Source organism: Scleropages formosus, chromosome 15 (assembly GCF_900964775.1).
Source record: "Scleropages formosus chromosome 15, fSclFor1.1, whole genome shotgun sequence".
NCBI lineage: Eukaryota > Metazoa > Chordata > Actinopteri > Osteoglossiformes > Osteoglossidae > Scleropages > Scleropages formosus.
In genome coordinates, this window is record NC_041820.1 from 8796091 (window position 1) to 8808546 (window position 12456).

Consider the following 12456-nt stretch of genomic DNA (forward strand, 5'->3'; position numbering starts at 1 on the left):
ACATTTGTTCGCCAAAACAACTTCATGCAAACATTTGGTGAGAATAGATTCTGTAAACTAAATAAGAAACAGAATAAACCATGAAAGATACAATATTCCACGAAATTCTTAAAAACACCAAACAACGGCTATGATATTATGTGGTATTGTTGCTCAGTTATTTTCTGCGAAACAAATTAAATTTGTAGAGTGTTTGTTGCCTTTCCAAAGAAATTGCCCTTGAAAATGAAGACGGAGGAAAAGCATTAAAAGGGTGAATGGGAACACTAACTCTGTAACCAAATCGTAGAGCGAAGACCCAGAAGGGTAGCTGCTCTTGTACAATTTGGAAACTTAACCTAAATTGCTTTACCGTTATACACAGCTCTGCATGTTGGATGGCTTAAAGTTACAATGCAGCTACAATTTTCAGTCAAGATACTAAATAATAACCATGAGACACTGAATTTTTCCTCTCTGAAGACAAACTAAGCTATACAAATGCTATTTGCAATTTCTCTTAAGGACTGAAGAGATTGAAAAATCTTAGCAAAGAACTTTCCAGAACACGCGATGCACATGGCCGTTCATTTTCAGACTGATATCCCGTAGCTGAGATTCTTGCATTTTTGCAGTTATGTAAATTGTTATTTTCTGCTATCAGTTATCATGGAAACTATACAAACGTAAAGCAGGAGTTAAAGTTGCGGGAAAGAAGCAATGACGGAAGCAATAGCAGTGAAAGAGAGCACAGAAGAGCACATAACCTCTGAGCTATGGAGTGTGACAAATGTGTTTCAGCGCTGCGTCGTGGTGAGACTGGGGTGTTGGCCAGTCGTTAAAACAGGAATTACTTGATTCCTCCAAAGGCTGAGGGAGAAAAGCCCCACGAGAGAACAGTGTGTAATGCATGATGAGAGCATAATTTCCACTCACCCAAACCAAGCCATTTAACTTGCAACCATCTTAATACCATAGTATTATCATGAAGGGTCAGGATATTCTCTCTTCTCTCTCACTCTCTCTACAAGCCATAGGTAGCCGAGGAAACTTTTTCTTAACTTCTGCTTCTTTTTATATATAAATATATAGAACGAATATATATATATATATATATATATTCATTTAAATGTAGAGGTCAAAATCAGACTAAAGCAATTTGCTCTAGTCAGGAGTGTACCAAGGACCACTGGCTCTGCACCGAAGCAGTTTAAGGGTATAATTTCTCCTTGCCGGGGCCCTACGGTGCAAATGCAGACCAGATGATACCCACGAGCTCATGTTTAATAGGTAAATACGAGGCTCGGAGACAAATTCCCTCCACAGTCCCAGCAAAGGCACCCCTGCCGGATCATCTGCGAGGGAGGTGGTTATGTACGTGGGTCATGTGACGGCAGGGGAGGCAGGCAGCGGATGATGAGGGTTAGGAAGTGTCATTACAGTGGATTTTATGAACTTAATGAGGTTAGGAAAGCCAAAGTCATCTGAGAAATTCTGTTTCTAAGTATTCTAGTATTCTACTAAGTATTTTGCTGACCACACTTTCTTATACAAACAGGGCTCAGTGATGGAAATGGAATTTTATTAACTCCGGCTAATTCCGAAACAGCAGAGAAGCGTGTCGATTGACTCTGATGGACCCAGTGTTTTACCGTATGCTGAAATTTTTAGCTCTGCAAGATTGTTACTTTACCTTGTCAACGGGATTATCTAACCATCCTGTAATCTACTTTAGTCAGTTCTCAATATATTACATTTTTGAAAATTCTGACTCTGAAACAAGAAAATTACATTGTCTGTATAGTCACTTCCAGCTTTATGGAATTACAGTATGTAACTTACATATGCGCAGCAAAATTAATATAGATTGTGTAATTTAAAAGCATAAACCCGATTTCCTTCAAGAGACTACCGTTTGTCGCTATATTTGTCCAATACATGTTTCAATGGGCAAAACTCAGTATTAATCTTACTGATCAGTTTTGTCCCTGAGGATCTGTGTCTACCTTTAATTGTCTTGGTGATTTAAATATCAATATATTGATTTACCTCCTAAAACTTAACATAAAAAAAGCAACACGTATATTTTTTTTTCTTTTTACTTAAGAACCACCGAGCTCAAATGCAAAGTAATTATCTAAAAAGCTATGAAAAGCTCTTCCAAAAGTAAGACAATTTACAAGGAAAATTTTTTAAGATGAACAGTGCAGAAATTGCTGCTCATGTTATGATGGAAGTAGCAGCTACTTTTTTTTTTTAATTATCAGGCATACATAAAATGTGGTCAGGTCTGATTTTAGGAACAGACGTTCCAACATTTTACTTCAAGTAAAAATATCAAGATGTTCAACATATCAATGCAACACAATGTCACCTGCCTGCGTTGACTGCTTCAATATTTCTTCAAGCGACTCTTCGTGCTTTTTCCGCCAAAAAGACGAGTTTACCTTAAACAAGCAGCATAAGCATTGCTTTCCTTAAGTATAACTTATATAAGAGAACACGAATATCACATTGATAACCAGAGTGTGTTAAGAATAAATCCTAACAGGACACCAAGACCTAGGGTTGTGCCCATTCGGTCTGCTGAAAATCATATAACAAATGTGTGGAAGAAGAGTTCATACCCTGTTTATAGTGTCCATTTTAAGAAATTCTTCCCCCTCATCCTTGCTTAAACTCTGTCATTCTTATTACTCATCTTCATCCTTCATTCACCTGTCAGTGCTTGTTACCCAACATTTACATTTTTGGAATCTCTTTATTAGCTGGACAACATGTAGGCAAAAGCTACTTCTGCAGTTGTGATTATAGTTCATCTGTGACCAATAAGACCTCTGAAAACTGGACTATCAGTCTGGATTTTTTTTGCAAAACAGAGACAGTTTTTTCCCCATTAAAACTATTAATCTGAATTGAATTTATATAATCTGAGGCACAGAAATGATCTACAATAATCATCTAAAAAATCTGACATTGTATGAACTTCCTTCTGCTGTCACGGGAGTTTTAACCCAATTACACATGATGATAGCACATGGACATTTAAACAGTTTGCTCGATGAGAATGAACAACCTAGTGTCAATTATTATGGAAGTAGTGCCAGCATGTGAGGACAGAAGTCCCCAAGCAAAGATGAGTCATGTAGATGAGCCAGAAAGGTTAAGACTGGAACAACAACGAATGAAAAAATGTACGCAAGCATAAACCGTAAAAGAAAAATCTTGATGGATATAATCCACACCTGTCAGGGAAAAAAGCAACAGGCAGAGTACATGAAATAAACACACACACAAGTTGTCATTTTTATCACTAATGATCCTAGACGTTCAGTGTCAAGACTACTTCTCACATTGCTTCTTCTCCAAAAGAGCATTTCACATTAACACTATTTCTGAGCACTCCTTTCTTGTCTTCTTTGTAGTAGAAACGATCCTGAACGTTGTCCGTGAAGACTCAAAATCATTCCTCTTCCTGTTTACATTTTCACCGGGAGAATCTGAACATTCCATTTCAAAGACATTACGGGGAATTAAATAAGCAAAACATTGTTATACTCCTCTTTAGTCTTCTAAAAAATGTTACCATTAGCTATGCTGTGTTCTTACTGCAGGACTAAGTTAGGGCCATATATTAATTAGGAATTTTTAACTGCTTTTCACACGTATACCATTTTAAACAAATGCACACAGTTGAACCACCCACATTTCCTTGGACATAAAAAAACCCCCTACTCATAATAACACATAAATATATATGAGCTAGTCACTATATATAGAAAGTATAACGGTAATAAATACATATCTGATCATTATACTTCAAGTGTGGGAGCGTTCCACTAAAAATGTACACCACAGATGCAATTAAATGAGTAAATGTAAGTATTTACTTATAAATATTTGCTTTCTCAACAGTTTCTTCAACAAAGCGTCCCCGCTTTTCGCTTTTCAGCGGCAGCCGCAGCCTTCCACGACCATGTCCGGGTAGTTCTTCAGAATAACTTTTTCGTATTCATCCAGGTACAATAGAGAAATTGGACTAAGGTCTGTGGGAACACAGCAGGCCCTCGGGATGTTTGTATTCACCGAGTTGACCAGTGTCTGCACAATAGCATGATTTGTTGAGTTAAGATGGTCCGCCAACGGAAACGGACACTCCCCATGGCAGTAAAAAGCATGATATCCTGGTGGGGCAACTATCCAGTCATTCCAGCCCACGTCACTGAAGTCCACATAGAGCGAGTGCCTCCTGCAGTTTGCTTTGTGCTTTTTCTTCTGCTTGGCCCTAGCTTGCCGTTTCTCCCGGGTGTGGAGAACATGACCTTTGCCATCGTGGCTGAACGTCACCAGCAGCGGTCTCATCTGAGGCCAGGAATCCTTGTCCTCATGCAAAGACCTGCTGATCCTTACATGTCTCCTGGCATCCCTCCTGGTATCGTTCAGGTGGATCACTTCCACCACAAAGCCATGGTTTGTCTGGCCTTCAGTGGTCCACCGAATGACAGCAGGGCTCACATCAAAGCTCTCCCACTTGCTTAAGTGGTCCTGTACCAGCCTGGTGTCCAGCAGTCTTGAGATAGGCTCTTTGGAAGAAAGGGCAGGCTTTACAACTTCATAAACATTGATGCGATGGTAGCCATCGCTAGTGTTGGAAGCACCTGTTACCTGATCCCGGAAAATCCTCAGCTCTGCGGATGTGATGAACTCCATATCAGGAATGGAAGTGAGATTGAAGAAGAATGTTTGGGTTGTCTTTTCTTTAAGGCTGGAAAGAGTTTCCAAAGATTCTGATGGAAGAAGAGGAAAACCACTCTTACCAAGGACCAGTTGGATGGTCTACATTGGGGTCAGAGACCCAGGTCCTTTCAATGCATAAAGTATGCTGGTTTCTTTTCCAGCTGCAATCTTAATTACTCAGTCTCGATTCTGGTTATCAACTCATATATTGGAGACTATGCAAGACATTGGATCGAAAAAACAATCAGTAATATAGAAATCAACTGGAACAACACCCTCTGGAACATGAGGACCGGGGTGTTTATCGAAATAATCCAGCCGAGCCAAAATATAGGCTTTTGCCTGCTAAAAGGTACTCCAGCTTCTTTGAAATGTTGCAAGAAACACCGATATTATAAACATACTTCAAAAAGAAAAACAAAGGTTCTTTAATTATAGCAAATAAAAGGTTTGGTTTATTGGAGTATTGCATCACTGTAAACAGTGGTCTCTCATCACATTATAGATTATACTACATTTAATGTTGCTGGAATGAATTTGAACAGAACAGCTGCTCAGTTCAGGCTAAGGGAATGGAAATGATAGTAATACCTTGCTGAGTTGATCACATCGCAAGCAGATATGGACATTTGAAAATAATAGTCATAATAACATCTTGTACAGAATTATATTATGTGAGGATATAGGTTTCAGTACAATTAGAGACCACATATGTAAGATGGACTGAAACTGCTCCATACTTCAGAATTATAAATAGAATCTTTACAAGTCAAATATTACATCGACATAGTTCTCTTTTGTTTTATTTATTTATTTATTTATATAAAAGCTATGACATCAAGGGCTTAAGAAAGTTTTTTTTAATTACGTATGCCATCATAGGTTTTTAAGTTGCAGAAGTAAACAAAAAAAGAAGCTATGTAGGTACTGGAAAAACTGACATTTCCTTGAATTTGTAAGTCAAAGCTAAATACAACCATGATGGTTTGATTAAAGGCTTTAGTCATAGTGTCCAAAACATTTTCCCTCATGGTTTAATTGGGCTACTTACTTTGCTGCAAATTGTATGTGAACTCATGCAACTTCACAATGAATCACTAAATAAAAACACCCCAAGGGCTAGCCATAAACATATTGCTACTATTTTCAGATTACATGTAATTGTAAAGGGCTGTTAGCTACTCTCAAACAGTACAGCACTTGAGCCACTCTTAAAGTGAGCTCTCATGCGAAAGGACATGACTACTAAACGGGCCTATTGCCATGCCAGCTCTCTTATTCGCTGCCAAGTACACATGAATGTAAGACTCTTCACTCCGCACTTGGATGTTTGCTGCATTACCAGAGCCTTACTTTTTCGCCAAGTTACACTCTACTAATGCACAATATATGACATAAACATGTGGAACTGTAGCTTTTAGTTGCTCGAGGACTAAGAATTGCTTTGTTACTTGCACTACCCACTTGTTGCAAAACTTTTTTGGTATGTCGAACAAAACATCTTCCCCAAAGCTATGTCTTTCAAGAGCTCTTCAAGCTGATTTTGAGGCCTATATTAATCCTTTTGCTAATCCTCCTCTTAATTATTGTTCTCGTTTTACTTCTGACATTGACTCTATGTGCGGGTACCTTCAAAGAAGATGCCTTCTTTTTCTCCGTCAAAACAAAGAAGTTTAACAACTGATAAAAACCAAGAAACTGTCATTTTGAACTGTATGAATCTGTATGTGAATGAGTTCGAAGATTTGTTTTGGATTCACTCGCTAACTGGTAATTATCAATCCAAAAATAAGTGTATGAAGTACAATTTTCATAAAAGATTTTAAACACCCATTAGAGTATGTCCAAGCAAACGTGTATGACTATTAGCTTGAAGGAATGGAGGAAGATGTTTTCTACTAAATTCTTCTAAATAACTTTTATCCATATGCTAGTTCACTCCAGAAATGAACTATGGGGCACTACATTTTATTACCTGATATTTCACTGTAATTTTTAAAATACTTTAATGAATTTTTGACAAGCTTTTTATCCTTCTTTTTAAACCTACCTTTAATTTTATATCGGTTTGTGTAAAGGGTTACAATTAAGGTTAGGGTTAGTTAAATTCTATAGGTAAATTCTGTAAGATCTGATTATTTCACTCTTCATGGTCTCTTTTTTGCAACACTTCTGTGTAATTTTTGCAAGTTTTTCCTCTTCTCTTTCAACCTTTCTTTTATTCTAGAGCAATTAATTTTACATTCTACGGGTAAATTGTACTGGACACAAGTAACGGTCATGCTGAGCTACAACAACATTGCTTGTTGAGACAGTTACTTTACACGTTCACTTTTTCCAAATCAATAGAAAACCTCACAAATCCAGAGTTGTAAGAGTTTGTTGTTTTTTTTTTTTTTTTGAACTCTTACCTTCATGATGAAAACTGCGGACTGTGTTTGCCCTGCTGGCAGACCACTCAGCAGCCTTTCCAAGAGAGCTTCTGGTCCTGTGGAGGCTCTGCTCTCCATTCCCAGAGTGCATGTGATAGAGGTCAAGCATGTACTGCGGGACCACAGCAGACTTGCTGGGGTTTGGTCTCCTCTTCATGCCAAACATGTTGAGCAGGCGAAGCTCAAACTCACTGAGAATATCCTTAGGGAGTGGGGGACTTTGCCAGGCCGATTCGGGGATGAGTCCTATGGAACCTCCGAGTAGCACCTGACCAAGCAGTAGTACTGTAAGAGCTCGAATCCCGGAGACCATGATCAACCTGAGCAGAAAAAAGAACAGAAGTTAGTACTCAATTTCGATAAATCACATCTAACCAAAACTAAGTCATCTTGGATAAAATCATCATGAGCAAAGGATAATGACAATATGGACCAGGTTTGTGTTTGCTTTCTGATATATTGTGATGGAAGTTTTTTTTAAAACTGTATATTGAAGAATAATCATCCTATTATACAATTTCTCTAGTCAAGTTCACTGCAGGGAGGTAAAAGCGTGGAAGAGTTATATTAACCAATCGAAGCGATCGCGCACAAAGTGCGCCTCCGTGATAGCGGCACGTGCACGTTCCTCGTGCAGAGACAGGGATCTCCTTCGAGAGTTATGGGTCCAGGGGTAAAAACACGCAACAGAAATAGAACTCAGAGATATTAACCGCCAAGATTCAAATAGAAGAAATCGCCGAAAATAAGTTTAGAAAAATACATAAACAGGTTTGCGATTCCGAGGGTGTTTTTTTCCGACGAGTCGTGTTGGATATTAGTCTACGCAACTACACCTCACCTGGCGTGAATAGTTTCACACATTTCCATGGAAACTTTTCTGAGGAAAGAAAAAAAAAATCTAAAAAAAAATGAAAGCTGCGATCATGAACAAGTGGAGTCCTATACGAACCTTCACGTATTGTCTGTGTTCGTGAAATGCGCGTCTTCAGCGTTCAAAAAAAAAAAAAAAAAAAACCTCGCAATTGATCCGAATATGATTATGATCCGAATGTGATCACCCGAATATGACGCGCGGCAGGACAGCGGTGTGTGTCCGTCCCCCCCGTCCCCCCCCCCCCTTCATCGTAAAAGCGAAGGACAAGTAAGTAGTAACTTTACCAGATTGCAGTGGGAGCGCGTCCACATTAGTCAGAGTCATTCCGAAAGGCCGAGGCGCACAGTCCTCTTCTTCTTACACATATCCGTAGCAACGGCCACGCGCCCCACAACAATCAGCTTTCTTCTCTTCCAGTAGCGGAACTCGCAGTCAGTGCCGGGCGAAGGTGCGCTGGGGAAGCCGGCTACAGAGGTGCCATCAGGAGGGGCACACCAGCAGAAGCTCTAAGAGCCACTGTGAGCGTATGTGTGTGTGTGTGAGAGAGGGGAGAGAGAGAGAGAGAGAGAGAGAGTGAATGGAAGCAGCTGATGGAGGAACTCCCTCTTTTAGGGCCGGCGTCTGTGGTGCTCTGATGTCACCCACACGCACACACACTCACACTCTCCACTAGGCTTATAGAGGTGAGACACACTGAACTGTCCAGTGTGGAACTCATGGCCTCAGCCCCCTTAACTGTTCATGTTACCCATACACACTGTCCTGCTAACATAAGGACAACCGTATACACAAACACCTTTTCCTATCCATGCAAGCACTCCACATTGTGTAAACCCAGTAATAAAACATCATGAAACGTGTCGAGAGTTAAGGTAAAGGCATTTTATTGTACAAAAACATAATGAATTCATCAGAACACAAGACATCTTCCTCTTATTCCTCAATTTATAAAAGCTCCCCTCCCACAACTATTAAGACATTGATTACACTGACACTTTCCTTATAGTTTAAAGAAGCAGTCGAAACATTAACTGGCTCGATGGCCACGATAGTAATGTAAAGGCTGCAGAACTTTGGGGGGTGGTGGTGGTGATGGTGACGACAGTTCTAGGCAACAAAATCAAGAGCACATTAAGGGTGTTTGTCTATCCTGCCTTGCTTTTTAAAAAAAAAAAAAGAAAAAAAAAAAAGTTTAGCACACATTCAAAACATGCCCTATTAAATCCCCTTAAGTGGTCAAAGTAGATAGAAAATCAAGTTTTAAAAGGAAAAGAGAAGAAATCTGCAGCCATAGCTTAACAAGCTTGTGCTTCTTAAAAAAAAAAAAAAAAAGTATAAAAAACCAAGTTACCACATTCAACTACCATGTCCTCATAATGCTTCAGCACCACATTGTCATCATTGTCAAAGTAAAGCATGGAGATGGGGGGATAGCTTAACTGGGACACAGCAGGGCTGAGGAGTCCCTTTAGGCGAGAAGGAATACACCAACATCTGTAATATGGCGTGATTGGTGCCATTTAGACTTTCACTAAGAGGAAAGGGACACTCTCCGTAACAGTAGTTGGCCATGTATCCATGAGGTGCAATTATCCGTCTTGCCACCCAATGTCCTTGAAGTCAACGTAGAGCCTCCTGGGTTTGCAGATGGTGCTGAGAGAGACAGGGAAGTAATGTATTTCTTTTGGCTCTGTATTTTCTTTGGATGAGTTCAAGGAGACTACTAACAAAGACGCGCAGAAGCCCGGGAACACTGGCATGTGGTTGTGGCATCGTGCTGCAGCTACGCCACTCGCACCCCAGGTTAAGAGACTGGGGTTTATTATGATACTAAGACCGTGGTTTCTCTCAGATTTCCTCCACATCTCTCCAATATCAGTCATATTAAGTTGGATCGTACCAGTATTGAGCTGAACGACAGAGAAAAGGAGCTTTCAGTTATGCACATGAGCCCCCTTCAACAAGGTCTTTAAACTGACATAAATGGAGAATCTGAAGGCATCTAGGCCCACGTGGTGGAAGTGGTAATGCATTCGGTCAAATCTGATTTTCAGCCGCACCAGTGTCACTTCCTCAGTGTTTTCCAGCACACATAAGGTGAAGAACGGATATTTCTGCAAAGAGTTTAGACACCAACCACTTGACGGTGGGGCAAACCTTCCTGTAGGACATTGAAACTGTTTAGATAAATCACATTCTGAGAGACAACAGGTGGTGCTGTGATTAGACCCACACACACACACACACACACACACACACACATTCTCAGAACCGCTTGTCCCATATGGGGTCACGGGGAACCGGAGCCTACCCGGTAACACAGGGCGTAAGGCCGGAGGGGGAGGGGACACACCCAGGACGGGACGCCAGTCTGCCGCAAGGCACCCCAAGTGGGACTCGAACCCCAGACCCACCGGAGAGCAGGACTGTGGGCCAACCCACTGCGCCAGTGATTAGACCCATCATATACAATGCAGAAGTCCCCTCAATTACTGCTGCTCCTAATGGAGCACCCTTGATAGAGGTACTGTACATGGACATATTGGAACAGCTGGTAGCGTAGCATAGCAGTTAGAACTGCTGCTTTTGGACCTAAAGGTCACAGGTTTAAATCCCACCTCCAGCTGTAGTACCCTTGAGAAAGGCACTCACCCTAAATTGCTCCATTAAATAATTGTAGGTAGCTTAATATTGTAAATCGCATTGGAGAAAAGAATTAGCTATATGAATAAGATGTATGAAGTTGACTTATTATGAATAGAAACATGATAAAGCCACTGGTCGGCAGCATGATTAACAGCATGTCTGGCTCATAGTGTTGTAATAAATATAGAATATTGAGGGGTAAAAAAAATAAAATAAAATTAAAAAAAATAGTGCAATAAGAACACGCAACGGGGTATTTTTACTGGAGCAATTCAGCGTTCAAAACACTTTAAAACAAAGACAATCCTGTAAATTAAATGTAAAGCGCAGCACCTCCATTCCCCCTTGCAACATGGTACAGGTGGGTTCCCGCACCGCACCCCGCGGACACGTGTCGTTGACCGCGAAACGCTGCACCTCGGTCCTGAACGAGCCGCACGATGTCGCCCCGGACGCCGAACTCGGCGATGGAGCAGGGATCGGCGTCCAGCAGCGGGTCTTCCTCTCGCTTCCCGCTCCTCCTGAACATGATGTCCCAGAAGACGGCGGGGACGGGCGGCCGCGAGCGCCTACAGCCGCCAGCGCTCGCGCTTCGCGGAGCCGCACGCGCACAGAGCAGTGCAGCGAGACGAAGTGAAGGCGCAGCTTCACACACACGTCGCCAGAGCCATCGCATCGCTCGCACCGCGCACACAGGTGTATTGTGATTGTGATCGTGTGTGTGTGTGTGTGTGTGTGTGTGTGTTTCCTTCCTTTTTTAAACCTTCCTTCCAGTTACTTCCTGGTGTTGAGCGCTCCGCTGAAAACGACTGAACTCTCATTAGCAGGTGACACGTGGACAGGTGCGAAGTGCTTCATTCATTGCGGACCCCTGCGATTTGATCCTATTTGATCGCGCTGGGGGGGGGATAAACGTTACACTGAAAATAACATTAATTTCTAAGTGATGCCTGTAGGTTTCATTCCTGAGCTTGTCCGCCACCCCTTGTTCTGCTTTAAAACAAACCAGTTAATGTGCATCCTCTCAGTGGATTTAGTTGGTGGGTTTTACCCTTCATTTTACACATTTTAGCGTTAGCGATCCCAAGGCTTACAAACAGTGAAATTTGGCTCTGGGTTGAGTAGTGAGGACAGCTGAGAAGATGGTGAGTGTGGACAGAAGATCCTCGGAGTCTCTTTTCCTTCCATCATGGAGATTTGTAGCCCGCACTGCAGATGGCCCCATGCACCCCTTACAGAAAGTCTTCACCCTCCTGCCCTCTGGTAAAACGTACCGAAGCATTCGGGCTCTCACCGCCATGGACGGACAGATGGATGGATGGATGGATGGATGGACGGATGGATGGCAAAAAGCCCACAGGTGCTATGTCATGTTTCATATGACTATGTCAAGGCCCACAGGATGGATGCATGCATTGCTGAAAGGGCACTGTAATGACTTGAAAGACCACTATTGATAAATATTTTGTTAATTAAGCACAACCACAGTTGTAGCAAACCTGTGTAAAGTGTTACAGGGCATGCAAAATGAATTCATGTTCTCCTTTTCTCTTAATTTAGTCAAGCAGTTCTTGTATTTCCAAATCTCAGCTGGAGAGATCTTTGTCATCTAACTGCAAGGAGAAACATCCTTTCTCATCAAACACATTCCTGAAGTCAGCAGTGAAATTACGGACAAGACACAGCAGATCGATCCATTAACTCCCATTACCGCTAACAGCTCCTTGGCTGAACTTTGGGTCCGCATTCCATCATGTATCCGAACGGCGACCAAACTACTTGTGG

The 12456-nt window shown here is 41.4% G+C and overlaps 2 protein-coding genes across 2 annotated transcripts; both read right to left on the reverse strand.

Annotated features, from left to right (window-relative positions):
- Positions 1–2255: 2255 nt before the first annotated feature.
- bmp2a (bone morphogenetic protein 2a) lies at positions 2256–8651 on the reverse strand. The gene is made up of 3 exons (XM_018756921.2): positions 8310–8651; positions 7128–7468; positions 2256–4766 (listed from the first exon to the last, which is right to left on the reverse strand). Exons 2-3 carry the CDS (start codon positions 7459–7461, stop codon positions 3928–3930), a joined length of 1173 nt encoding a protein of 390 aa, XP_018612437.1. The 5' UTR covers positions 7462–7468; positions 8310–8651; the 3' UTR covers positions 2256–3927.
- Positions 8346–11200, reverse strand: LOC108942678 (protein DVR-1). The gene is given in 5 exon segments (XM_074559720.1): positions 8346–8491; positions 9377–9452; positions 9454–9620; positions 9623–10182; positions 11082–11200. Coding segments are annotated over 5 exon segments (1068 nt in total).
- Positions 11201–12456: the final 1256 nt, after the last annotated feature.

Bases quoted from the DNA above. Each gene is read 5' to 3' on its own strand.
- bmp2a (XM_018756921.2), bottom strand. From the start codon at position 7,461: ATGGTCTCCGGGATTCGAGCTCTTACAGTACTACTGCTTGGTCAGGTG. The intron at 4,767-7,127 runs GTAAGAGTTCAA...TTCTTCCATCAG, and splicing joins CCGCAGTTTTCATCATGAAG to AATCTTTGGAAACTCTTTCC.